The sequence below is a fragment of the Penicillium odoratum genome (genome assembly GCF_028828045.1).
Source record: "Penicillium odoratum strain IBT 22623 chromosome Unknown utg000005l_segment0_segment0, whole genome shotgun sequence".
NCBI lineage: Eukaryota > Fungi > Ascomycota > Eurotiomycetes > Eurotiales > Aspergillaceae > Penicillium > Penicillium odoratum.
This window is the reverse complement of record NW_026643147.1, coordinates 2,752,495-2,779,089: the sequence shown is the minus strand read 5'-3', so window position 1 is coordinate 2,779,089 and position 26,595 is coordinate 2,752,495. Positions and strand designations below refer to the sequence as shown.

Here is a 26,595-nt window from a genome sequence, read left to right as displayed (position 1 = left end):
TTCGACCAACCTCGATCCTCACAATCCGCCTTACGTGCCTTTTCGTCCCCCTCCCTGCCCGCAGCCATTGCTCCCTCACCACAATGGCATCTGCACGCTCTTTGATGCGCCTGGGAACTGGCCGATCGATGGCCTCGGCCTCGAGGTCCATGGGCCCTCGCGCTTTTTCCTCCTCTTCTTTGCAATACGCTGCTAAGGCCTCTACACAACCGGGGGCGCCGGAGCCCGAGAACATGCGCCAGGCGCAACGGCCTCGTACGTGGTTGCCTCTGGTCAATTGAAACCGATTCAATTTAGCTAACCTGCTCGTTCCATATTTAAAGCCCAGGGTCCCCTTCGTGCACCCATCGTCAACCCGGCCGATAAGTGGCAGGAAAAGGCCGATAGCTTGCACACCTACGGACAGTACATCATGTCCTGCCTTCCTAAATACGTCCAGCAGTTCACCGTCTGGAAGGACGAGTTGACCGTGTATACCGCTCCCGCCGGTGTCGTCCCCGTCATGAGCTTCCTCAAGAACCACACCTCCGCCGAGTTCACCCAGATTTCCGATATCACCGCTGTCGATTTTCCTACCCGCGATCAGCGCTTTGAGGTCGTTTACAACCTGCTTAGTGTTCGCTACAACTCCCGTATCCGTGTCAAGACCTACGCCGACGAGGCTACCCCGGTTCCCAGTGTGACTGGCCTTTTCGAGGGCGCCCTGTGGTACGAGCGTGAGGTTTACGACATGTTTGGTGTTTTCTTCAGCGGTCACCCCGATCTGCGCCGTATCATGACCGACTACGGTTTCGATGGTCACCCTCTCCGCAAGGACTTCCCCCTGACTGGATACACCGAGCTGCGCTACGACGAGGAGAAGAAACGAATTGTCATTGAGCCTCTCGAGCTGACCCAGGCTTTCCGTAACTTCGATGGCGGATCTACTGCCTGGGAGCCTGTTGGTGCTGGTCAGAACCGGACACCTGATTCCGTAAGTGAATTGTTTCCTAAAGCTCCGAGCAGTCGCTAACCATTCGCCTATAGTTCAAGCTCCCTACCCCCAAGCCTGAGCCGCCGAAGGACGAGGAGAAGAAATAGAAAAGGTCTGTACGCGTATTAGTTTTCTTTGCCATGCCTGTATGTACATATCATTCCAAGTAATTGATGCATGTTTATTTGCCTCGCCAATAAATTGCGCACGGTCGGTCCCTGTAGAACTTAAGAAATATATAGCTTCAGAGCTCCACTAGGTCATCTTGCATGCGCACCTGGGCACAGACAACCTTAGAACCTTGAACACTTCCAAGGTTGAAGTCAAATGCTTATTTGCTTTATGCTAAAGAGCTTGAAACACTACAGACTTTGATACATTAAATTCAACGTACTTTAATGTCCTACATAATTTACTGTTTCGGAATTCAAATGAATCTACGGAGTAAAGAGTGAAAGACTGGCCGGGATGACAGGCGGAAAGACTTGGCAAATGATCCGCCCAGAAAAAAAAAAGTCCGGACCACCGCCGAGATTCAAACTGAGCGACACATCTTTCACTGCACATTCTTAGAACCATATCGCATTCAAATTTCCCAACATGCCTAAACGCAAGCTCGCCGAGTTCAAGGGTCCCGGATCGACAGATACCCGCAAGCTTTCAATGAAAGCCACCCGACTCACCTTCAAGTTCGAACAAAGCGTCCAAATCATAATTAAAGGCCTGAAGACTGCACGTGGATTCGAACGACAAAAGCTCAGCCGTCGAGAGAAAACCGCCAGATCCCCATATGACTCAGTAACCTTGGCGCGGTTGGCAGAGGAAGTGGAGGCATTAAAGGTACGGACCAAGTTACTGATCGATTTGGAATTACAGAAGTTGGAATGCTAACAATATTGCGCAACAGAAACTCGATTACCAGACTACCGCCGAGCGATACTTGTACAAGCAGCTTTCTAAGATGAAGCGGATTACGGAGAACCCGATCTTCAAGGAATTCCAAGAGGCAAAGAATGTTTCCACTCAGGGTCCCAAGAGTACTGCGGAGGCCAATATTCTGGCGCGACTGTTCAAATCCACTCCGGTAAAGAATGTTACGACTACCGTCATTTCTGAGATTCGGAAATTGATGGGAGTAGAGGATTTGCCTGCCGGAAAGCAAGACAAGAGCAAGGCGAAGAAGGATGCGACTACGAAAGAGAAGGCCGAAAAGCCTGCGCGCAAGCAAAAACAGGAGTTTGTATCAGGCTCTGAGTCTGAAGGAGAAGGAAAGCGGGCTTCTCGTGCTGATGACATGGATATCTCGGGTGACGATGAATCAGGCGTTGAAGATTTCTCTGAATTCGACGGACGGTTAGCCCCAGGTTCTGGCTCCGAAGGTGAAGAGTCAGACGATGAAGAGGCGGAGGCGAACAATAATCGCATCGCAGACGACATCTCCGACTCCGTTTTTTCACGTTCGCCATCCCCCGACTTTTCAGGAGAAGACTCAGTAGAAGAATCCTCACCACCACCTAAAAAGACCAAGGCGAGCAAGGCCCCGCCACAGACCACAACATTCCTGCCATCTCTCATGAACGGTGGTTATTGGTCTGGCTCTGAAGAAGACGCAACAGACGACGAACAAGCTGCTGCTCCGCCGAAGCGCAAAAACCGCATGGGTCAACAAGCGCGGCGTGCGTTGTGGGAGAAGAAATTCGGTCAGCAGGCGAACCACGTAGTGGCGGAACAGAAAAATCAAAAACGGAACAGGGATAGCGGATGGGATACCAAGAGGGGAGCTACCGGTGCTGCGGGCGGTGCTGGAGGTTCACGGGCTCGACGTGATGCACCTGCGGCACCGCAGAATCGAGCACAACGCCGCGCCGCTGGTGATTTCTCTAGCCACAAGGAGAAGAAAGCAGATGACACAGGACCTCTTCACCCTTCTTGGGAAGCAAAGAAGAAGCAAAAGGAACAAGCTGCTGCTGTCTTCTCTGGAAAGAAGGTTACATTCGATTAAGAAGATCCTTATGGCTTATTATCAATGCAATCAAGGCTCTATCAACAGCAGATTCATGGAAATAGTTACAACTACATAAAACACTGAATAGCATAGGAATATGACCAGGTAAGATCATATTTAGTCATTGTTCATAGCCTGATGAAATATAAACACGCCCGAACGCATGAAATAACAAGTAATCACTGCCTTGCAGCACATGGTATCTCAAATAAAAAGGTAATCCAATGCATATGAACATCGCTGGGTGAAACAGCAAGGCCAACATACTAGCCTATTGCTCATTCATAAAATGCAACCAAGAATCCGCACCACCCGTGGAAGTTTTCATTTCCGCGCCAACCATAGAAGAATTGCCCTGGGCATCCGGCTCAAAACAAGGAAGAGCAGTGAACTCCCCAAGCTCCTGTGGGAAATTTGAGACAAAATGGTCGAACCCAAAATGGGACATCTGCGAAAGCGGCTGATGGGATAAAGAGAAGTTATCCGGAGAAACACCAGAAGCAGGAATACCAGTATCCAGGATTTCATGCCCCCGTCCGCCAATCGCATGGTCAGATCCATTGTTGGTGTTTGGTAAAGTAGAAGTGGAGGGCGTGATAGGCATGCTGGAGATAAGAGAGTCAATACCAAGGGGAGCTGGGGTGTGAGAGGTTAGGCTTTGGGGTAAGCCGAGACCGTCATCGGGACGAGTATCCTTTTGTCCCCAAGACGATGCTGTAGCAGGCGAGATAGGTCCTGTTTTCCAAAGCATCTCCCAGCTCTTGAACCGATCGTAGGCCGATTCGAGACTTCCGCCATTACTCTGTGCTTGCTGGGACTCATTCCACATTTCAAGGCGACGGATTGCACGTTCCAGTGCTTCGATGACGCTGACAGCTGAGCGGGCAGAGCCAACGCCCATTGACATAATCTTAATCAAGGATATACCCTGTTCCAAAGCTGCTCCAAGTCGTTCCGTGCACTTCGTTAAGCCCTGAGCCAATATGACCAATAGTGCCGCACGGCATGAGCTGAACTCGGTGAACGATGAGCGAGCAAGGCCCGTCTCATCTCGAAGGAGACGACACAAATCAATGATCTCCAAGGCTGCTTCTACAGAATCGGCGACAAGGGCAGTTCGAATCTTAGAAATCCCAGAGGGGCCTTTGAATGTTTGATGATTAGGTGTTTGAAGGCCCTTGATGTTGCTGAATAGAAATGGCCGTCCAATGAAAATCCGAGTCAGGCAATAGTCAAGCTTGAGGTGTACGTTTGAGCGGAACAGTGGCCCTCCAGGATTGAGATCTCGACAGCTTGTTTCCTCTGGTAACGAGGACCACCACTCAATGAGGGTCTTGCGAAGGTTGAGCAACCGTTCTAAGCAATCTTGTTGTTGACCCTTCCGGCAAGTTCGCAAAGAGGATATTTCATTCGACACTTGCCCAAGTTTCAAGGTTAATGTGATCAAAGTTACCATATTGGTGTGGTTTGATGGTTGTGTCGCTGGCATTAACCCAGGGAAATCGACAGGGAACGGGGCATCAACATCTGCATCTGTCAAAGATGCAGGCCTGCCATGTAGAATGCTAATGCGTCTATTCGTTTGTTAGAATAGTGATCTAGGACATAATCAAGGGTGACTGACTTTTCGAGGGTGTAAGATGTCCAGAAGACTCGATTGCGAGTTTCGATCATCCGGGGCGAGAGCCCTTCTCCATGATATCTTCGGTGCATTCCATTCTGAATGGCCAGCTTGAGAGCCAAGCCAAAATATGTGTAACACAGACCAGAAGTATCAAGTGGGAGCAGATATGTCCCAATCAAGAGGCAAGCTTGTACACTTCGCACAGATGCCGTGGCGATGATATCTGGTAGTAATTTTGAGGCGAACTGATAAAATGTTAGACCAACCTCATCTTCTGAGAAATGATGATCTTGATTAGCTGCAGAATCAATGGGTAAGCAATTGACCGGAGTGGGCGACTCCATATGTGCAAATTGCGTGCCAACAGCCAAGACCATCAGAATCGCACAGACAGCGCCGGCATCATCGGATGACAAGCTGGAAGGATTGTTGTAGCAAATATTCAATTTATCACAAAGCCAATCCTCCTCGACGTAGAAGTTGTTGGTCTGTGCATATTTAAAAAACATTTGTACCAAGAACTCAGCCACATAGCGGGGAGGAAGACAAGTAATGGATGATGATACTAAGGATGACCCTGATTGAAGCTGGGTGGCCCGCCATCGATCCTCAAATGGTTCCACTTCTGAAGTAGCCTGAACGGATATATTAGAGGATTCTCTTTTATGATTGCTGGAGATTTCTCGACTTACATCTGGTGCTGCGGTCTTCATCCATTCATCGATCTTCTTCCGAATCTTCATGGAGAAGTTCAGATATGAGAATTCACCAGAGTACTCTGTTCGATAGGTTAGCGACAAGCCACAGCTATAAGTTAGGACACTTACGAGCTGTGTTATTGGGAAGCGCCTTAATTGTGAAATCCTCTTCATCAATAGCCAAATCTTCCAGCTCATCGGCATCAACTTTTGTTGAAATCGCATCTGACTCCGAGTCCCGGTGTTTATTCTTCAGATCCTCGGCGGCCTGGCGCAGGGATTCGATATCGAAAGAGAGACCAGGTGCATAATATGACAAGATACGTTCCATGTAGCGTACACGCTCTGCTTCGATGATTTCATGGCGGCTTACCGAAGCGGCACGGTCAAGTAATCTGTCCCACATTCCGATGTCAGCACATGGCTGCCAGGAGTCCATTTCCACACCGCCACAACTCACGAGACAGAGGTTGATCGGCCCTTCTCAATCGGATCAATGTGAGTGAAATTGCATTGTCTGCGATAGCGAAGACATCGACGACACGGTACGCCTCCTTCGCATTTTTCTTTTACTCTGCGACAGCCGTCACATCTGTAGTACCCAGGTGATGTTAGCGGGTTGGGGTCTTTGGTCCACTCTCAACAGCGGTTCAAGGGATTGGCGTACGCTCTGACTGCTCGTTTGCGATTCTCTTCGGCCACGCGCTGGCGTTTCTGCTGCGGGGCAGGAGTCGAAGTCGAGTCATTCATGCCAGGCGTTATTAACGAGGTCGAAGTCGGCCAGGCATCATCTGCGGAGGTGGCGTAGAAAGCGGAAACAAATCGCGGATCAAACTCAAGGATTTTGAGCTACCCAATATTATTGGACGTGATTCGATTCACGGAAGAAATTGGGCAAACTAATCGGAGAGAAAGAGGAAAGTCGGAAAAGGGACAGTGAACAGTTATCGGTGCAAGATAACGATTTCCACGGTCATCGGCCCCGCATGCAAACTTTGCCCTTTCAAGCACTGTCTCCACTGACCCCCAAGCCGGCTGACTGCCGGTCTATACTTAGCCTTCAACCCCTCGAAATCAATTGATATCTTGAATTTTTTTATTTTTTTATTATAAAATCTCCGATGCCAGCAGAAACTATCAATGTTCACATGTCGTCTATTGTGAAACGCTGCACGTAACATCGGAATATATAATTCGTAATACTACGATCCACATGTATTCCGTATGAGGGACTAAGATTGATCATTATCCATAGCAAACAATGTACAATGATAGCATAAAACTGGCGCCTATCATATACATCGATGTGCAGGTCTAAATCTTCTATCAGGGGGTAATATGTGGAGATAAGAGGCTTAGAAACCATCGACATGTGTTCCCAGCCCCTGCTCGCTTCCGATCTCAAGTAGCTGCTTGCCAACCACAAGATCCATCAATCCCATTCCCACGCACTTGTAGAGGACATTACAACCATCTGGAATCTCAAGATCCCCTGACAAACTCTGTTCTCCAAGCATATCTCCCATCTCGATCAACTGATCTTCTGTCATCTTCGCCGTAATTAATTCGCCCGACTCCTCCAAACAAGCCGATTTAGAATCGACATAGACTTTCCCTCCACCCGAAAACAACGTCTCAGTATCAATCTCCTTCATATGCGGCTTGTAAGATCCAATCAGAGAAATGAAACGCTGCTTGGGAACAGACTGCAGCGCCTCAAATGTGAAGTTCGGTTCCGTCGCCGGTGTACAGCTAAAGATCGCATCAGAAGCCTGCAGCTCACGAAGAAGTCTCCCATCATAATCCTCCGCTCCTTCCTTGGCAAATACACTAAAAGAAACACTAGGATACCGCTCCCGCAGTTCACCCAGCACATCGCGCTCCATATCATCAAGTCGTTGACGACCTCGATTAATAAAAGTCACCCGCCGAATCAGATCGGGGTAAAGTAGTAAGGCGAGTCTGGCATGCCACTCAGCTTGACGACCCGATCCCATCACGAGAACATTCTCTTTGCGTAGCGTAGTGCATCGTACAAATAAGGTCATTGATGCAAGGGCCGTTCGGAATGCTGTTACCTCTGCAGCGGCGAGAAGACCCTGTAGTCGACCATCGGGTAAGAATATGTTGATTGTCCCTTGGATACCGCTTTTCCCGACTGTGACTACTTTCACGGCGCTAGTGGCTGTATCTGAGACTGGCATGAAAATGCATGAATTATTTGCTTTTGTTGTGAAGACGGTGCGCAACGGCTGATGGATCAGCTTCTCTGATTCTGGGACTGTTGGCTTGGATTCGGCGCTGTACCCCACTAGTGCGGAGCCTAGGATGCTGATAAAGTCGTGGCATTGCTTCTGTGTCAAGCTGCGGAAGATGTGCGATACATTTGGCTCGGAAAGAATATGCATTGTGAGATTTGGGATGTTAAGGACTGTGAGGTGATGAGTTCTGGTGGAGTTTGTTTATTTGAAACCCTTGAGCGAAGGCCCCGGATAACCGCAATTTAGGGGAAGTCGGGTGGCATCCCCGATTACGGAGGTCGACCCCGATAATGCGGCGACTCCTTCCTACATAACAGACAGGAAGTTCCGAATACCAAATTCTGGCATTACCCCCAGGAGTCATACTTTACTTGCGATTCCAATGATTAAGATAAGAATTTTCTATTCTAGTAACCGCCATGAACAGGAGACGTGGCTCATGAAACGTAAACGCCCTTCATAAATGCATCACAGCACGCGCAAAGGCAGTGGACAAAACCCTGGAACTAAGAGGCAACCAGACAAAATGAGAAAACAAACAAAAGAAAGCAGATGGCCCGCTAACAAAGAAGCTATGCAAATAGAACCATTCAAACCAGAAGCTACGGGGTATCTCTATTTGCTGTCGCCAATTATCCGGCGCTTCAATTCACTGATCATAGCCAGCTGAGAGTCCTTGGTCCGTCCAACAGCCTCGGTGTTCTCAATGGCACGGCGCAAGAGGAAACCCATACACTCCTTGACCGAACCCCAAGTCAAAAGCTTGAAAACGTTGGGTGCCGCCATAGGTGTCACACCTACGCTGGCCTCGGCACTCTCGAAGCCCTGAAGAAGTTCACAGCTGACTTCGTCAGCCATTCCCTGCAGTTGTGCGTAGCTCAGATCAACACCATAGTCTTCTCCACGGGCAGCCTGCTGCACACGGATCGCATGAGCCTTGCGCACGGATTCGCGGTTGTGAGTGGCGATGATCACGTTAACAGGTGGCAAGGTGAGAGACGAGTCCTTCGAGGGGTGCTGCAGCATAGAGTTATACTTGCGAGTCAAGAGAGCCTCGACAACCTCATCGTAGCACTGGTCGGTCTCTTCTTTCTTGTCCCAAATCAAGTGGCGAGGTTCCGTCTTCATGTAAGCACCGCGAACCAGCTTGACACCCAATGTGTAGCCCTCGCTACGAGAAATCTCAAGATGACGCGCCAGAGTAGCAGGGGTTGACCGAAGATATCCCTGGTAGGTACCGTAGAAGATGGCGCGGCCCGGGGTCTGTGAGTTGCAGTACTTTTGGTATTTCATGATCCATGCCTCAATACCAGGCTGGACAGCCTGCTCTTCGGCATCGACGAGCAAACGAACACCGCGAGAGATTGCCAAGTCGCACACTTTCTGGATAGAAGTGTTCATGAATTCAGTTGGAGGAGCTTGCTTCTGGAGGAGGCGAAGAGCATCGGTACCCATGCCGGTGAATCTAATATATGTTACAATATGCAACCAAGAAGATGAACTAGAAATACTTACTTGAGAGCAACAAAGTCTCCCTCCTGAGCCATATCAACTGTGCGCATAGTGCCATCAAACCACATTTGGATCTCAGCAAGCGCAGCCTTCGCGTCATATGCGGCATCGTCGTTCTCCCCAACCAAGACCTCCCGAGCATAGCCAAGCAACACACCTCGACATCCTAAATCCTTGATACTCTGAATAGACTTCTGAACCTCAACTTTGTTTTCTCCGGCGTTGAATTGCTTGTAAATGGTATGCTTCACCATGAAGTTCAGCAATGGGTTCTTGGAGACATCCCATAATGCGGAGCGAGGGTGCGCCAACAATGAAAGAGTGTAGATGCAGGGCTTGAGCAAGAGTGGAGAGGATGAGACCGATAACACCAATAGCGAGCGCAAGACAGACGATAAGGGAAGCTTGGAAAGAGGAGCGTTCAACGCCTTGCGTGGCGTTGCCGCTGGCGAGAGTGGCTGCCAGACATCGCTTGCTGCAACAGAAGACTTGACGTTGCCAGTACCGCTGACAAGTCGAGTGTTGACGCGGCTGGTAACCTGTGTGCGGGGCACCCGCACTGCCCGAGCAGCTTTCATTGATATCACTGTGGCGAAGTTGGATTATTAAATGTGTGGTGGTGGTAAAGGGAGGAAAGCAGAGGTAGAGATTAGAGGACAAGATCAAGGAAGAAAAGTATTTGCTTGGGTGAAGTGATCAGATCCAAAGTTGAAGGTAGAGGGGCTTGAAGATAATGATCAATAGATAACTCATACTATTAAATTAGTACTAGTATGCTACACTGGAAAGAGCCGGTGGCAAGCGCCTGCGACCGGTACGGTGCTAGTAACATGACCAACCGGCAGTAAGTATCCGTAAATGGATTTTAGGAGACCATATCCATGAGTAATGGATTGATGAAGACAGTCCATCCCGGTCTGAATAGCTCCACTTGATAGTCAGTTCTTGAGATTCGATCTACTTTGGACCGGGGTAGCTAATTTGCATCATGATCGCCACCGAGATACAAAAGGCCCTTGAGTGAACTCTAACTCGCAGGAACTCATCATGTGGCCTTCGAATCCCTGTAGATGTTCAACGCAGTTCACTGGGTCGCCTGATCAAATGATAACGGGCCGGTTTGATGCTGGAATGGGACCCGCACGTACCATTGACCAACGATGTGACCGGCCCGGTCAAGTAGAGTCACGTGTACGGCTAGCTCCGGTGGCGTCTCCGTGATATTTAGCCTGAATTTCAAGGCACAAATAGGTTTGCAATTTGCAGTTTCTATTACTTCATAGTAATTCCCCATGCAATTGATCCCCATTTTCCACCACGTTGCTCCATATCCACATATTTATCATGGATCCACAGGAATCCCCAGAAGGCGATCTGCGGCCGCAACCTTCATGGGTCATCTCTAAATGCGCCAAGCTGAGTTTAAAATATTCCTTGAGGTTGAACCTAAAACCTACAATTGATCGCTTAAATTTTGAGCAATTCTTATTTGGCATGTTGACTTATGATAACCTTATCGATGCCTCCATCCTGGCCCGATAACTAGCCAACAACCCTCTCAGCCGGAGATTAAATGGATATTTGGAGCTGATAACAGAACGAACCGGCCCGGCTTCTGGACCATGTTGTGCCGTTCTATATACAAAGGCGTGACTTCATATGATTCTCACCATGGCAATTAGCCAATTGACTTCCTAGGCTGCTCCTAATCGGTAGAATTTTCCAATTCCCCGCATGTTAGAAAAATGCCAAGACTTCTCAGGGTCTTCTTATCGCCTAGTGTCCATCTTAAGTCCTAGTGTCCATGTATCTGAGACATCCAGGGGTTCATGACATATATTTATATGTAAACCGTATTCCTCACTAGACAAAAGTCGGTAGTATTAGTCAAACGGCGAGTGCTCATTTAGACTGGACCACTTATATCTGACGGTCTAATTCTTTGTGTTTTTCTTTTCTATTGTAAATTACCTCGTTTATCTGTGGCACCATCATGCATCCATCGCCTAAGGTGATGGAGGAGGGCAAGTCCCAACTGGACGTCCATGAGGAAGCGAAGGCCTTGCCGGGCGAGATGGAAGGACTCGACCGTGGAGAGACGCATCGTGGATTGAGCTCACGTCATATTCAATTCCTTGCTCTGGGTGGGTGCATTGGCACAGGTTTGTTTGTTGGAAGTGGACAGGCTTTGTCGACTGTTGGACCGGGTAAGTGGATGAGATGGATCAGGGAACGATGTCTACCAGCCTTGGAAACAAGATCTAACTTGAAGATTTTAGCACCACTTCTCATGGGATACATCGTCATGTCGACTGTTGTCTACTTCATAATGAACATCCTGGGTGAAATGACGACTTATTTGCCAGTGCGCGGTGTTTCCGTGCCATATTTGATCAACCGATTTACGGAGCCAAGTATAGGATTTGCTGTTGGTATGTATCACCATTGTCTCTAATGATAACTACTAACAAACTATCTCACAGGATACAACTACTGGTAATTAGATGGTCCGGCAATGAAGTCAAGGCTCAGCTAATTAGGTCTTCAGGTATTCATTCTCGATGTTAATCGCATCAGAGGTCACAGCAGCAGGACTTGTCATAGAATATTGGAAGGTTGACGTTAGCGTTGGTGTGTGGATCGCGGTCATTCTTCTTGGTTAGTGAATGCTCCATCGCGACCCATGTTTCCTAGACAAGTTCCCCACTAACTATCAGACCCACAGTTATCCTCGTCCTAAACATCGTTGCTGTTTCCTGGTATGGTGAAGCTGAGTTTTGGTTTGCATCGTTGAAAATTATCGCCATCCTTGGCCTTATCATCCTCGGCGTCGTTCTTTTCTTTGGTGGCGGTCCAAACCACGATCGACTTGGATTCCGATACTGGCAGCACCCAGGTGCCTTCGTGGAGCCATATCTGGTCTCAAATGTGAATACTGGCCGATTCCTGGCATTTTGGACCGCTCTGCTCAAATCCGGTTTCTCGTTCATCTTCTCTCCGGAGTTGATCACCACCGCTGCCGGTGAGGCTGTCGCACCCCGTCGCAATATCCCCAAGGCTACCAACCGTTTCATCTACCGTCTATTCGCGTTTTATGTTCTCGGGGTCTTGGTCATCGGCGTGACTGTTGCATACAATGATAAGAATCTTCTTCAGGGTATTGCCAGTAGTAGTTCGGGTGCTGGTGCCAGTCCCTTTGTGATTGGCATTCAGAATGCTGGTATCCATGGCCTGAACCATGTTATCAACGCTGCCATCCTTACTTCTGCTTGGTCCTCAGGAAATTCTTGGGTCTACGCGGGCTCGCGAACACTCTACTCGCTCGCTTGCGAAGGTCAAGCGCCCAAGATCTTCACTCGCTGTAACAAAAATGGTGTCCCCTACCCTGCAGTACTGGTGACATGGGCGATTGGACTGCTCGCCTTTCTGAACCTATCAAGCTCGGGATCTGATGTGTTTTATTGGTTCACCAATATTACCACAATCGGAGGTTTTATTTCTTGGACTTTTGTCGGTCTGGCATACCTGGTTAGTGTTCTATCCCTTAAATATTCCTGAGCGCGACTGCTGACATACCTTCAGCGCTTTCGTCGGGCCCTTGGCTTCCATGAACTACTAGACTCACGGCCATTCAAAACTCCGTTCCAACCCTACGGCACTTACTATGCTGTGATTGTTGTCTCGCTCCTGGCGATCACCAATGGATACACCATTTTCTTCCCTGGATCCTTTACAGCTTCCGGTTTCCTGGTGTCTTACATCGTGTTCGTCATCTTTTTCCTCTTGTACTTTGGGCATAAGCTGTGGTACCGAACACCCTGGATTGTCCCAGTTGCGGATGTCGACATCTTCTCTGGAAAAGAGGAAATTGATCGGATGTGCGAGCTAGAGGTCGAAGAGGTACCTCGCAACTGGCTGGAGCGGGTCTGGTGGTGGATTGCGTAGACTGTTATGCACCAGGCGCCACTCAAGTACATCGCCGAAAGGATTTGGGCACAGGGAGATGGTGGTATATAGAATATTGTCCTGTCTATACTGTGATAAGAGCAAGGAATAAATGTGCCTTGGTTTTCTTTAATTCTTAGCTTATATATTTGCTACGAAAGTTTGTCTAATGAACTCTATTAGATCTATACTACTGTATCACATCAATTATATGCACTTCCAAGGTTATGGTCTTTCCCAGGGTTTGAGTGAATTAGATGGATAGACCATGTTAAAATCCTTATCGATAGAAATTCCCTTCTCCAAGGACTCCCTCTGACTGATCTTCTCCACTTTTCTCTTGATTATCCAATAATTTGTTGTTATGTTAAGCTCCGGCCCGGTCGCCCCACTACCGGGACTGGATGCCGGCCATTTCTTATTCGCTGCCGGTCAATGCAGCTTTACATGCTCACGGGCAGCTTCGCGGTCGATAGCTACCGCCGGTAGCCGAACCCCGCGTTCTACCTTTTTTTACTGGAATTCCATCTTAAATCTTTGGAATCTCAACACGGCTTCTTGGATTTTATCTTCTCTTCATAGTCTTTTGATCGCAATGCAGTCGATTCTCTTGCGTGCCAGGGCGCAGCCGCTGTCTCGCTGGCAGTCGCTCGCATGCCGCGTTCCTAGCTCAAGCTCCCGTTCGCTGGGCACTTACGCGACATTCAAGGTCCCCCAGATAAACAACGAGCCGAACGTGAGTCGAAGTTTGCGAGCAGTCTGGGAAGCAAATTGACTAATAAGGACATTTAGAAACACTACACCCCCGGTTCTCCAGATCGCAAAGCTTTGGAAGAGGCTTTGGCTTCGGTGAACAAGAAGGCTCCGTTCAACATCCCTCTTGTCGTTGCTGGGAAAGTGGTATGCTGCATTTGATTATCCAGGAGAGCGAATATGCTAATATCAAATAGACCAAGCACTCCCAGACATTCACCCAGAGCAACCCCGCCTCTCACGCGCCTCTTGCAACCTACTCCAATGCCTCCAAGACCGATGTCGATGCTGCTATCAGATCAGCTCTGGCTGCTCGCAAATCATGGGCGGCGACTCCGTTCGCCGAACGTGCTAGCATTTTTCTGAAGGCCGCCGATTTGATTTCGACCAAGTACCGTTATGAGATTATGGCGTTGACTATGCAGGGACAAGGAAAGAATGCATGGCAGGCGGAGATCGACTCGGCTGCTGAGCTGATTGACTTCTTCCGCTTTGGCGTCAAGTATGCCGAGGAGGTTTACGCACAGCAGCCCGTCCACCACTCCCCTGGTGTTTGGAAGTAAGCTATCTTCGCGATGTGACTATTTCGAGAGAGATGTTGACCGTTTCTAGCCGCCTTGAGTACCGCCCCCTTGAAGGTTTTGTCTACGCAATCAGCCCCTTCAACTTCACTGCCATTGGTGGCAACCTAGCTGGCGCACCTGCTCTGATGGGTAATGTCGTGCTTTGGAAGCCCTCACCCTCTGCTATTGCCTCCAACTGGCTCGTTCACCAGATTCTTCTTGAGGCCGGTCTGCCCAAGAATGTCATCCAGTTTGTGCCTGGTGATGCCGAGGAGGTTACTAGCTCTGTCCTCGACCACCCCGAATTTGCCGCTCTCCACTTCACTGGTAGCACTGATGTGTTCCGTATGCTCTATGGCAAGATATCTCAGGGTGTGGCGGATGGCAAATACCGCAGCTATCCTCGCATTGTGGGCGAGACCGGTGGCAAGAACTTCCACCTGATTCACAAGTCGGCCGATGTGCGTAACGCCGTGGTCCAAACTGTGCGTGGTGCCTTTGAGTTCCAGGGCCAGAAGTGCAGCGCCACTTCTCGTGCCTATGTTGCATCTTCAATTGCCGACGAGTTTGCAACTCAGCTTGCCGCTGAGGTCCAGCAGTTGAAGATTGGTGAGCCATCAGACTTTACCAACTTCTGCGGCCCGGTCATTCACGAGGGATCTTTCAACAAGCTGGCTGGTGTTATCGATGAGGCAAAGAATGACCCCGAGCTTGAGCTCCTCGCCGGAGGAACCTACGACTCCTCCAAGGGCTGGTACATCTCTCCCACTGTTTACCGTACCTCCAATCCCGACCACCCCCTCCTGTCGCGTGAGCTTTTTGGCCCGATAATTGTTATTCACTCGTACAATGATGCTACTGAGGCAGACTTCCTGAAGATCTGCGAGAAGATCGACACTACTGGTACTTACGGCTTGACTGGATCCATTTTCGCTCAGGACCGTGAGGCTATTCGCGTGGCTGATGACGCCCTTCGCAATGCTGCTGGTAACTTCTACATCAACTGCAAGAGCACCGGTGCTGTTGTTGGTCAGCAGCCATTCGGTGGTGGCCGTGCCAGTGGTACCAATGACAAGGCTGGCAGCGCTAACTTGCTGTCTCGCTTTGTGAGCTTGCGGTCTGTCAAGGAGGAGTTTGTCCCCACCTACACCGTTGCCTATCCCAGCAACGCAAACTAGATTGAGATTTTGCTTTTCAAATTTCCGCTTCTAGCACTGCATGCCTTATGACATCACGGCGCACACTTGCATTTCATAATTGGGGTTAATTTTTTCTTTTTCTTTTCTTTTTTTTTTTTGGACCAAGTCCTCTCCAGACTTTCTCGGGTTGTTCAAATTGCAAGACGGTCTCGTCTAGTGTACATCACATTTTAAAAAATCAACATTTCATCATATTTCAACCTATCAACCATTATTCAGTAGCGCAATTGTCTAGCAACTTCTGCATATTTTCCATTGCCTGCTTCGCAAAGTCATTCACCTCATATTCCCTCCCCTTCCCATCAGGTCCCCTATCAAAGATTTCCATGGAGAACCACCCCCTAAATCCAGTCTGCAACACCGCTCTCGCAAAGTCCTCAATAGGCAAGTACCCACCATCATAAGGCATAGGCCTGAAATCATGACTCCACCGACCACGCGGCCGTAATCCTCCAATGACCTCATTTTCCAGCGGAGGCGACACTTTATACGCATCCGAGATCTGCAGCAAATAGATCTTATCCCCAGGAACCGTAGCCGCCAGCTCCTGCATACTCGAATGCCAATTTTTTTGCAGCTGCTCGGGCGAGACGCTTTCAATCATCCCTGACGATGTGGTCGGATCACCCCATTCGCTTCCACACGATTGGAACGTATCGAGACAAAGGCCGACATTTGGGAGATTGACATCCCGCACAATTTCCCACGCCTCTTTCCAGCCCGGTGCGTGTGTAGACCAGCACCAGTTCTCGTAGGCGAGTCGAAAGTTGTTCTCCGCTAGCATACCTCCTAGTTCACGTAGATCGGAGACGACAGTGTCGCGCGCGGTGGAAATCTTCTCTTTAGGTGTATCTGTAGCTCCAACCTAATATATTATCCAGTCAGCTTGTACATTTCGTTTATTCTCAGGGCCTTGGTTATTCTCAGGGCCTTGGTGTCACAAATACCTGCAAAAGATCAGTCCCAACAATCTTCATAATCTCAATCCAACCCTTCGCCCGCGTAAACGCCTCTTCTCTCTCCTTTGATCCCTGTGGCCATCCTTCGAAATTTGCAAATGGCTGTAATATCATCACGGTCAATGCGTTGGCATCGCATAATCGACGAATATCCTGAGCGACCCCCTTAAGCACGGAGTAACTATCGGGTTGGACGGGATAACCAAGGACCTGGGATCCGAATTCGAGAATGTCAGGGAATGACAATTCAATTGAGATGAATCCTGCGTTGCTGATTGCTTCCAGTCTGCGGGCGAGGGTATCCTCGGGTCTGCAGCCGATGGAGCAGGAAGCGTATGAAAGGGGGATCTTTTGGAGGGATTGGCGGCTTATAGGGGACATTTTGCTGATTGAAACTTTTTGATACAGATGGAGGGCATTTCTTATCATTGAAAATTTTTTATTAGTTGGAGATGTTGGTTTGATAGAATTAGATTGAATTTGGGTGTTGATTATGACGCAAGGCAAGGCAAGTTCCGTCACGGATACATCATCGTAAAACACGCTTATTCTTAATCAATGTTTCCAATACATGTATATAGTAACTGGACTCTGGTGCTATAGTTCAAATGTTCAAAGGGTTGATATATGTGGGGTGGCACAAGTCTGCCGTACATAACAGTAATATCAAAGAAAGCATAAAGAACTTAAGAGCTGGCAGTTCATCCTTGATGTTTCGTTAAATACTGAGTCTTTTTACATGAACTGCAAGTATGGCTGAGTGGTTAAGGCGATACGGTTAGGTATAACTACTGATCCGTATTGGGCGACCGACAATGTTATTTCAATCTATTCATCTGAAGATTTGTTTTATATCAACTATTATTCTAAGGTTTTCATCCTAACTACTTTTGCAAGTGTGGCCGAGTGGTTAAGGCGCTGTGTTTAGGTTTAGTTCTTGTCTTTAGAGCAAAATACCCAATCCGCAGTTCGAAAGATCGCGAGTTCGAATCTCGTCGCTTGCATTATCTTTTTATTTTTATCATCCTCCTACCGTTTTTGCCTTCTTATCAAACTGCCGATCATGCAACCACCTAAGCACATAAACATACCCGTATAGTAAGAATTTTTTTTCGTTCACTTAACATGATTATATGTAGTTTGAATAGAAAAATGTCTTTTTACATAATCAGCAAGTGTGGCCGAGTGGTTAAGGCGCTGTGTTTAGGTCCGGTTCTTCTCTTTAGAGCAAAATACCCAATCCGCAGTTCGAAAGATCGCGAGTTCGAATCTCGTCGCTTGCAATTCTTTTTATTGTTGTGTATTTTTTTTTTCCACTCCGATTGTATGCTTCCTTTGGGCCCCCTGATTGTATTATTAAAGCATAGGAAGAGAATATGATATAATTATCCATATAAAGTGTTTAGAGAGGTATATGTTGATATATCATTTTAGGGTGGATCCTTTCACACATCCTGCAAGTGTGGCCGAGTGGTTAAGGCGATACGTTTGGGTATAACTACTGATCCGTATTGGGCGACCGCGCGAGTTGGTCTCGTCGCTTGCAATTTCATTTTTTACTCTTTCGTCATCTTTCCCGACTCCGTGATTCCCCTTGACCTGGTTGATTCTATCAAGAATCACCCCTTGCCTACAGGTATGCTTATGTCCTTTTCACTTCTTGTGAAGGAAAAACAGTCCACCGTCATACATAGATTTGTTATTGCTATCCAATTCTCAGCCTTGGCCATCCTGAATGTAAAATGGGATTTTTTCTTTTGAAAGGAAAGAATATAAATAGATCAGGCCCAAGTGCGGTTCTCATAAGAAAAAGGCGAGATCAAAAGTATACAACAGATAAACCATACAAAACTTTTGGGGGCAATAGAGGTAATCACAAATGCGGCCATGATTGATCTGTTTCTATGATTTCATGCCAGGGAAGATGGTTCGCCTTCATAGTCGCCGCTGACCACATGTTGACATGCATTTTGCCCCGGACTCCAATCTTCATTGCCACAATATGTTGTTCAAAAACGCGAATTGAGAGCTTCATTTTTTAATGTAATATTTTCTCATTTTGACTTTCAAACTAAATAACTTTGATATTCATCGACATGGCGAATATGGATCCTATTAAGAAATTCAAGCGCATCGGAGTTGTGGGTGTTGGCAGTATGGGCTCAATGATGACCTTCGCCTTCTCCGAAATGGGGCTCGACGTCTCAATCTTCGACGTTGACAGGACCAATGTCGACAAAGTAACGAACTGGGCCAAGAGTGCCCCCAATGTCAAGGGCAAGATCACTGAATTCTACAACATCAAAGAGTTCATTAAAAGCCTCGAGGGAGGAGAACGCAAATTGTTCATGTTTTCCATCACACATGGTGAACCCGCAGATCAGGTTCTGAGCATGATCATGCCCGACCTGAAGAAGGGCGATATCGTCCTGGATGGTGGAAACGAGAATTATCGCCGCACCGAACGCCGTCAAAAAGAATGTGCGGAAATCGGTGTCTCCTGGATCGGCGTTGGTGTCTCTGGTGGTTACCAGTCTGCTCGTCGTGGACCAAGTCTCTCCCCGAGTGGAGATGCAAAGGCACTTGAACTAGTCATGCCGTTGCTCCAGAGATACGCAGCCAAGGATCCCAAGACTGGTACCCCATGTGTTACTCGCATTGGCCCTGGCGGATCCGGACACTTTGTGAAGATGGTCCACAACGGCATTGAAGGTGGAATGTTATCTGCCCTTGCCGAGGCATGGTCTTTTATGCATTATGGCCTAGGTATGGGCTACGAGGAGATTGGAGATGTCTTCGCGAAATGGAACTCCGAGGGTGAACTGCGCGGCAACTTCTTGATCAACATCGGCGCTGACATCCTGAGAACGAAGAGGACCATGAAAGGTGATGGAAATGGAGAAGGAATTGGCAACAATGGATTCGTTCTCGACGATGTTCTCGATAAGGTCGTTCAGGACGACGATGGTACCGAGGGAACACCTCTCTGGTCGCTCATGGAGTCCGCCGCGCGACATGTCTCCTGCCCCACTCTAGCAGCTGCTCACTACATGCGCATTGCGAGTGGAAACCGTCAGGAGCGGGTCCAAGTCTCGAAGAAGCTACAAATGCCCTCACCTCGACCCATCATAAACTCCCAGAGCTCCAATGAGGCGATCATTGAAAAATTGCGCCTGGCGGTATATAGCTCTTTCCTATCGTCCTTCTGCCAGGGACTCGAGTTGATTTCCAGAGCATCTGACGATGAAAGCTGGAACATTGATCTGGGCAAATGCCTTCAAATCTGGCGCGCGGGCTGCATTATCAAATCTGGCGCGCGGGCTGCATTATCAAATCTGACTACATTGCCGATCTGTTACAGCCGCCGCTTTCAGGCAAGACTAGCATGTCGAATATGAAATTCATCGACGCGGTCTCAACTGAGCTACACAACAGCTTCGGTGCCTTGAAGGATATTGTTATTGAGGGCACCAAGAGTGATCAGTATATGCCGGCGATCTCTGCGACATTGGATTATCTGAAGTATGAGAGTGGACTTGTACTGCCGACCAAGTTTATGGAGGCCCAGATGGATTATTTTGGTGCACACTGTTACAACAAGCCGGGTGTTGCCGGAGAGGATCCTGGTCCCGTTATGAAAGGACCTCACCACTATGAATGGAAGGTGGCTTAATGGATCAAGTCCCATTGCTGAGCCAGGGTGGATATAGATTGGAATCCTGTGTATAAGATTGGTTTAGAAATTCATATTTCAAACGAGTTGCATATATCGAGGAAACGAGTAAAATGCAGATATGACCAGTATTCGCATTAGACTGATTTCAAATCCAAAGTTGATAGATCTGATTCGTGATCCCCAACCAGTTGAAAAGCGGTAAAGTTTGCGGCCTCAGGAACAAGATAGTGGGGCGTCCAATGATATCCCTCAGCGGGGCACGAGATTTAATGGCTATGAGGATGCGCTTCTTAGGATTTCGTCAATTCTCCTCAATCTCAAAACCTTCTCGTCGAATCGAGTCCCCGAGGCAATTTGCTAAAAGAATGGCTTCTCTTCCCACTACCTACGAGGGTATGTATTCTCCCAAATCCTACCCCTCAGGGTCTCAAGCGCCGGCCCCTCACCCCACTTCGTTACAAAAGCTGACAATCACAAATTCTCCAGGCTCTGTCCCAATTGCCGTCATCGGTGGCACTGGATTGCGTGAGCTCCCTGGATTCACCCAGGTTGCTTCGTTGTCGATTTCCACCCCCTGGGGCGAACCATCCTCCCCCATCACCATCTTACACCACCAGTGCAAGCACAATGACAAGGTTGTCGCTATTGCCTTCCTGAGCCGCCACGGCCCGCACCACCAGATTGCGCCCCACGAGGTTCCTGCCCGCGCCAACATTGCCGCTTTGCGCTCCATCGGTGTTCGTAGCATCATTGCTTTCTCCGCCGTCGGTAGTCTGCAGGAGGCTATTAAGCCCCGCGACTTCGTTATCCCCGACCAGATCATTGACCGTACCAAGGGTGTGCGGCCATGGACCTACTTTGAGGGTGGTATGGTTGCTCACGTTCCCTTCGGTGATCCCTTCGACGAGGGCATTGCCAAGGTCGTGCGTGAGTGTGGACACAGCTTGGAGGGTGATGGTGTGGTTCTGCACGACCGCGGTACCATTGTCTGCATGGGTATGTAGATAAATGTCTTAAGATGGCAATCGTTTACTGATAGTTTCTTGTACAGAGGGTCCCCAGTTTTCCACTCGTGCCGAGAGCAAGATGTACCGCTCTTGGGGCGGCAGCGTCATCAACATGTCTGTCCTCCCGGAGGCTAAGCTCGCCCGTGAGGCTGAGATTGCCTATCAGATGATCTGCATGTCTACTGACTACGACTGCTGGCACGAGTCTACCGCTGATGTGACTGTTGAGATGGTCATGGGCCACATGAAGGCTAACGCCGAAAACGCTCGCCGCTTTATCTCCGCCGTTCTCGACGCTCTGGCTAGCGACGAGCACTCTGACTTGATTCACGCTAAGCACTTGGCTGGCTCCGTTAAGTTTGGGATCAGTACTTCTCAGTCAAACTGGGGTCCTGAGGCCAAGAAGAAGCTTAACTGGCTCTTCCCCGGCTACTTCGAATAGAGAATAGACGAGCTTTCCTCTAAGGGTTAGTTCACGCATTGATGATCGCATTTCGGTACATATATTAGGAATTTATAAGACATGAATCATATTGACATTGATCTCCATGTGTAAAATAGTTCTCTAGTTTTATCTGTTCTACGCTATCTATGCTTGTTATTGCCCTCGAAATACTTAATTAAATACATAATCATAGTAATAGCACCGTAGCCTTACGTAACACATCTGCGTGTTTGGCCGAGCGGTTAAGGCGCTGGAGTATGTATCACTCGCTGAACATCAGTTCGAATCTCAGTACTAACAAAATATCACAGTTCAAGCAAAGCTTAGCTTCGTACAACGGAGTTGGAAATCCCAGTAACGAAAGTTGCGCAGGTTCGAGTCCTGCAGCACGCATTATCTTTTTCCTTTTTTTTTTTCTTTTTCTAATTTTTTGCGCTTCACTGCTGGGCATTTTGTCAACGTCCGAATATCTGATAATAATCTCATTTCAATAAGTAGATAAGAGATCGACAACAATCTCCACCCATGGCAATCATGTGCGAATAACAATTAAGCATGGGTTAAGATCCTCCAATATGCGCAAGTAGCAGGATGTCCTCGAGAGAATCATGCATTCCAAACCGAGAGTTGGGAAGAAGAAAATTACTATACATTTCCTCCGAATGAAGCTCCCGTGGTGGGAAGTTCGGCAGTTGCATTGACGACGGCGTGTGGGCCTCCAGGGGAGGCATATCCTCAGTTGGCTGCCAATTATTTTTACGACCTACTGAAGCCTCTTGATCACAAAAAGACTGGACTAGTCCACGGATATCCCACGAAGAAGATAACTTCCCTCTGTCCTGTTCAAGCTGGAGCAACAAGCGCAGTATCTTGACGCCCCGAGCAGCAATCATACTTGTATCGCTCTGGGACAAAATCGCAATTGTGTCAGTGGCAAGTGTGCGATTATCCCGTTGGTCAGAGTCGGGAAGTGGATCGAAGAAAAGATCCAAGCAGAGGATGATCTAGAACAAAGATTAGCCGGTGCGGCTCGAGGCACAGATCGAAATATTTGAACCCACACTAGCTGCAACGCTGAATGCATGATAAATCCAAAGTGTTGGTCCATTTTCTTTGACCAGCTGTTTCAGTTCTCGGATTATGGTTTTGGCCGCCGCGATGCATGTTTTCCGGGTGAAATTGAATGCCGAGTTAGTAAAACTGGACCAAAGGAATTTGCGATGGATCATGATTATTTTGTGCGCGGAGCTGATTGTCAGGCAATGTCGTGCCCAGGGTATGTATCGTGGCCATGAGGGATCGAGAGATATATTTCGAAGACATGAAGGGACATATTTGCTAACAAGTGAGCGCATCTGCTTGTCATAGCGAATGACATGCTCATATTTGGCATAAAGTGTGTGCGAAGCAGATATATCGTCCTGGAGCTGAGGCATGATAGTTGCGATTTCGTACAAAAACCGATGATAAGACACAGGTGTAGGCACATTATCAGAAACTGGACTTGCGTCATTATCGTCCATGCAATTTGTAGGCTTGCTTGTATTAAAGTCTCTGTGATGAATGATATAGCTTTCTGAAAAGGGTATCGAGAACCAATCCTGGATACATAGTTCTGCCCAGAGACGTCGGCCGATCTGTCTTCGTGCTCGATTTGATGGATTGTCATCAGACTCTGAGCCAAGTTGGTGCATTCCCAGACTTTGAGCGATCCGCACAGCAGATGCTAGCTTGACAGAATGACTGTTGGAGTGACCGAGCAAATGTGCGCTTATGGTCATAGTGGCGATACATTGTATACCATATAGGGAGTGGCGAGCAGTATAGTCTGCTAAATTCAGGCAGACCAATGCTGCCTTGAAAAATCGGTGAGCCAGCTTTATACGCTCTGGGTCTTCAAATCCCCAAGAAACAGCTGTTGAGCGCGGCGTACATGTCATGCTTCCTGCGAGAATAGCAAAGAGAAGTGCAACCCATTGAAGATCGACCAGGTTGGTATCAATACGGCCGTGATGCCGTTTTAAGAAGCTTTCAGTTTCTTGTTGGAATATGCGCCCATGGAACGATGCATGGTACCACAAGAGACACTCGCAGTGATATTTTACCATTCGAAGTAGAACCATCGGCTCGGGAAGTAAGAGCTGTAAGACTGGAAGTGAGGACTGATCATCACTTATGAGTAACTGAGAGTGGTCGGCAAGGCCTCCAGGCTCAGAAATATCCCCAGGAGACTGCCCCTGTAACCCATTATGGTCCCCAGCTAAGCTATCAAAATCAGGAACTTTCCTCCGACCCCACGCCAAAAACTCCAATATTGTTGCAGCATCCTCAACCTCTGCGGAATCTCGGCCGGGACTTGTGTCTCCCACCACTGAGGTAACCCGCGTTGAAGGGGTTTGCCCTGCAGATGCGGAAATTGCACTATGGTTCAAACTTGGACTAAAGCCTTCGCGTTCTTTCACCGATTGAAGTGTCGCTTGCAATTCGTTTAAACACGCAGCAAGAGTTCCAGTACGGTCTGTGAGGTGGGATAAATTGGGATCTGGGGGTTCTGCAGTGACTCGTGGATTGGATAAAGATTGCGGGGTACGATAACAAGAACTTCCTCTAAAAATGGCTGTCAGAGGCTGACATAGCTAAGCAAGGGACTTCACGCCCACCTATGGCGACAATTGCGACACGGCAACACCTTATCGCACTTGATTTTTCGACGCGTACATTCTGCACATGCCAATCGCTTTCTTCTCAACGAGTTCATGATAATCAAAGTTGCAACACGGGTGAGAGACGGGTTGGGTGATTCTTGGCTTTATATGTTATCTTCTCGGCCGACGCTAGGATTTGACTGACCCGTGATAGCAGATAAGCGATATGCGATGTCATTCACAGCTAATAGGTCAAACACGGAATGCGGGGAACAAACATGATGAGAATGCCTCAGGTTGTGATATCACCTTACAAGGCTATTCGCCGCTTTGTGTAACCTTCAAGTTCCGCTATCAAGGAGAACTCAATGGCTTTTCCTTATCACTTCTTCAACAACCCCTCAAAAGAACAATGTCGCCCCCTGAACCGACACATTGTCAATAATGATGCGTCTGCGTACCAGCCGTAAGGCCTGGGCCTTACCCAAACAAGAAAGCAGTATAGCTCCACCACATGTGTGGAGTAATGCCGATCAAGACCCAGTACCCCCAGAGAAGTGGACTTGGACTGGTTGGACTTTCACGCAATACTGGCTTTCGGATCTAGTCACTGTCTCAACATGGTCCGCAGCTAGTTCAGCATATGCATCTGGTCTATCGGCCACAGACACAGTGACTTTGACATTGGTCGCCGCTCTGTGTAATGCCATCCCAACAGTCCTCAATGGAGCTGTGGGTGCTGATCTACACATTGCATTTCCTGTCGCCATTCGTGCCAGCTATGGCACATATTTCGCATATTTCTGTGTAGCTTCGCGTGCTATGTTGGCCCTGTTCTGGTTCGGCATTCAGAGCTCGTATGGAGGGCAATGCGTGACTGCAGTTAGTGTACTTCTATTTCTATTGGAACACTCAAGCTGACAATGAAGCCAGATAATTACCGCTATATGGCCCAGTTACACAAATCTTCCGAATCATCTGCCCAAGTCAGCGGCCATCACGACGCAAGGAATGGTGTCATATGCTGTCTACCACGTCATCCAAACACCATTTCTCTTCATTCCTACACATAAGTTACAGTATATGTTTATTTTCAAGTCTATGCTCGTGCCACCAATGGCATTGGCTATGGTGATTTGGATATCTGTGAAGGCGGGAGGCGGTGATGCTATATTCAAGCAGCCGCCTACTGTTCATGGCTCGGAGCGAGCATGGTTATGGCTTATGAATATGACTTCAATCACAGGTAAGGAATAATACTTCTCAATTTTAGAATGCAACTGACAATTTCAAGGTGGCTTCTCAACTTTGGCAGTCAATATTTCAGATTTTTCACGCTTTAGTAAGAAGCCTGGAAGCCCGGTTTGGCAACTACCGATGATCCCCCTGTTCAAAGTTATCACCGGTCTGTTCGGTATTATAGCTGCTGGTGCATCCAAAAACCTATACGGTACCATCTTATGGAGCCCCTTGGAAATCATTGCTCAATGGCAAGGGTCTTCGGGTGGCAGAGCCGCGGCCTTTTTCTGTGGGTCATTATGGTTACTCGCTCAAATCTGCAACAATGTCTCAGCAAACTCCGTATCATTTGCAAACGGTCAGTGCTATTAAGCCAATAAATACATCAAGGCTAATATCTTCCCAGATGCGGTGACCATATTGCCCAAATGGATCAACATCAAGCGTGGAATGATCATGTGTATTCTCCTAGGCGGATGGGCGCTATGCCCATGGATCATCATCGAGAGTGGAACGACATTCTTAAGCTTTATGGGTGCATATGCAATTTTCATGGCGCCCATTGCGGGCATTCTTTGCTGTGATTACTGGATCATCAAAAAACGCAAATATGACGTTCCGGCTCTTTTTGATCCTAAAGGAATATATTACTACAAGGTACGTTCCTTTTCTCAACCTCGACCCTTGAATTATGGCTAAGTTATCATTTCAATGTTTAGCTTGGCACTAATTGGCGAGCTCTTCTCTGTAATCTCCTGGTAATTGTGCCTCTTCTCCCAGGGCTGGCACATGCCGTGACGCCAGATAATGTCAGCATTGACACGGGCCTGCAGCATTTATATGCAATCAACTATCTTTATGGGTTCAGTCTTTCATTCGTTCTCTACTTTGCTTTGAATTACTTCTGGCCTGACAGAGAAACACTGGTGCCTGCAGTTGTTCCAGGTGTTGTTTCTCATTTCAATGCAATTGATTCGGATTTAGAGGCAGATGTGAGCTCGGAGGGTTTGAAGCAATTTTCCACCACTCCAAAGATTTAATTTCGTGAAGACCATTTCTATCTTGTCTTACGCTTATTACAGTTAATGAAT

The 26,595-nt window shown here is 48.1% G+C and overlaps 11 protein-coding genes across 11 annotated transcripts; 7 read left to right on the top strand and 4 right to left on the bottom strand.

Annotated features, from left to right (window-relative positions):
* Positions 1–83: 83 nt before the first annotated feature.
* Positions 84–1,080, top strand: N7520_006576 (complex I 30 kDa subunit family protein; the record flags this gene model as incomplete). The annotated part of the gene is made up of 3 exons (XM_057140510.1): positions 84–255; positions 324–973; positions 1,027–1,080. The coding sequence occupies 3 exons, from the start codon at positions 84–86 to the stop codon at positions 1,078–1,080; spliced, it is 876 nt and encodes a 291-aa protein (XP_056994516.1).
* A 493-nt stretch (positions 1,081–1,573) lies between these two features.
* N7520_006575 (BUD22 family protein) lies at positions 1,574–2,975 on the top strand (the record flags this gene model as incomplete). The annotated part of the gene is made up of 2 exons (XM_057140509.1): positions 1,574–1,813; positions 1,881–2,975. The coding sequence occupies 2 exons, from the start codon at positions 1,574–1,576 to the stop codon at positions 2,973–2,975; spliced, it is 1,335 nt and encodes a 444-aa protein (XP_056994515.1).
* Positions 2,976–3,249: 274 nt separating this feature from the next.
* Positions 3,250–6,050, bottom strand: N7520_006574 (Zn(II)2Cys6 transcription factor; the record flags this gene model as incomplete). Its single annotated transcript, XM_057140508.1, has 6 exons — positions 3,250–4,552; positions 4,603–5,237; positions 5,295–5,380; positions 5,430–5,695; positions 5,761–5,892; positions 5,968–6,050. The coding sequence occupies 6 exons, from the start codon at positions 6,048–6,050 to the stop codon at positions 3,250–3,252; spliced, it is 2,505 nt and encodes an 834-aa protein (XP_056994514.1).
* Positions 6,051–6,655: 605 nt separating this feature from the next.
* N7520_006573 (putative proline utilization protein PrnX) lies at positions 6,656–7,708 on the bottom strand (the record flags this gene model as incomplete). The annotated part of the gene is made up of 1 exon (XM_057140507.1): positions 6,656–7,708. The coding sequence occupies one exon, from the start codon at positions 7,706–7,708 to the stop codon at positions 6,656–6,658; it is 1,053 nt and encodes a 350-aa protein (XP_056994513.1).
* Positions 7,709–8,176: 468 nt separating this feature from the next.
* N7520_006572 (proline dehydrogenase family protein) lies at positions 8,177–9,651 on the bottom strand (the record flags this gene model as incomplete). The annotated part of the gene is made up of 2 exons (XM_057140506.1): positions 8,177–9,026; positions 9,077–9,651. The coding sequence occupies 2 exons, from the start codon at positions 9,649–9,651 to the stop codon at positions 8,177–8,179; spliced, it is 1,425 nt and encodes a 474-aa protein (XP_056994512.1).
* Positions 9,652–11,066: 1,415 nt separating this feature from the next.
* On the top strand, positions 11,067–13,018 carry N7520_006571 (proline permease PrnB; the record flags this gene model as incomplete). Its single annotated transcript, XM_057140505.1, has 6 exons — positions 11,067–11,280; positions 11,353–11,505; positions 11,557–11,569; positions 11,622–11,731; positions 11,799–12,601; positions 12,656–13,018. The coding sequence occupies 6 exons, from the start codon at positions 11,067–11,069 to the stop codon at positions 13,016–13,018; spliced, it is 1,656 nt and encodes a 551-aa protein (XP_056994511.1).
* Positions 13,019–13,613: 595 nt separating this feature from the next.
* prnC (delta-1-pyrroline-5-carboxylate dehydrogenase prnC) lies at positions 13,614–15,512 on the top strand (the record flags this gene model as incomplete). The annotated part of the gene is made up of 4 exons (XM_057140504.1): positions 13,614–13,754; positions 13,811–13,918; positions 13,969–14,330; positions 14,384–15,512. 4 exons carry the CDS (start codon positions 13,614–13,616, stop codon positions 15,510–15,512), a joined length of 1,740 nt encoding a protein of 579 aa, XP_056994510.1.
* A 232-nt stretch (positions 15,513–15,744) lies between these two features.
* On the bottom strand, positions 15,745–16,873 carry N7520_006569 (sugar phosphate isomerase/epimerase family protein; the record flags this gene model as incomplete). The annotated part of the gene is made up of 2 exons (XM_057140503.1): positions 15,745–16,398; positions 16,481–16,873. The coding sequence occupies 2 exons, from the start codon at positions 16,871–16,873 to the stop codon at positions 15,745–15,747; spliced, it is 1,047 nt and encodes a 348-aa protein (XP_056994509.1).
* A 1,715-nt stretch (positions 16,874–18,588) lies between these two features.
* On the top strand, positions 18,589–20,165 carry N7520_006568 (6-phosphogluconate dehydrogenase, decarboxylating; the record flags this gene model as incomplete). Its single annotated transcript, XM_057140502.1, has 2 exons — positions 18,589–19,846; positions 19,867–20,165. The coding sequence occupies 2 exons, from the start codon at positions 18,589–18,591 to the stop codon at positions 20,163–20,165; spliced, it is 1,557 nt and encodes a 518-aa protein (XP_056994508.1).
* Positions 20,166–20,437: 272 nt separating this feature from the next.
* N7520_006567 (S-methyl-5-thioadenosine phosphorylase) lies at positions 20,438–21,617 on the top strand (the record flags this gene model as incomplete). Its single annotated transcript, XM_057140501.1, has 3 exons — positions 20,438–20,561; positions 20,655–21,164; positions 21,220–21,617. 3 exons carry the CDS (start codon positions 20,438–20,440, stop codon positions 21,615–21,617), a joined length of 1,032 nt encoding a protein of 343 aa, XP_056994507.1.
* Positions 21,618–24,709: 3,092 nt separating this feature from the next.
* Positions 24,710–26,544, top strand: N7520_006566 (nucleobase cation symporter-1 family protein; the record flags this gene model as incomplete). The annotated part of the gene is made up of 5 exons (XM_057140500.1): positions 24,710–25,147; positions 25,199–25,511; positions 25,560–25,862; positions 25,911–26,161; positions 26,224–26,544. The coding sequence occupies 5 exons, from the start codon at positions 24,710–24,712 to the stop codon at positions 26,542–26,544; spliced, it is 1,626 nt and encodes a 541-aa protein (XP_056994506.1).
* Between the last annotated feature and the right edge of the window lie 51 nt (positions 26,545–26,595).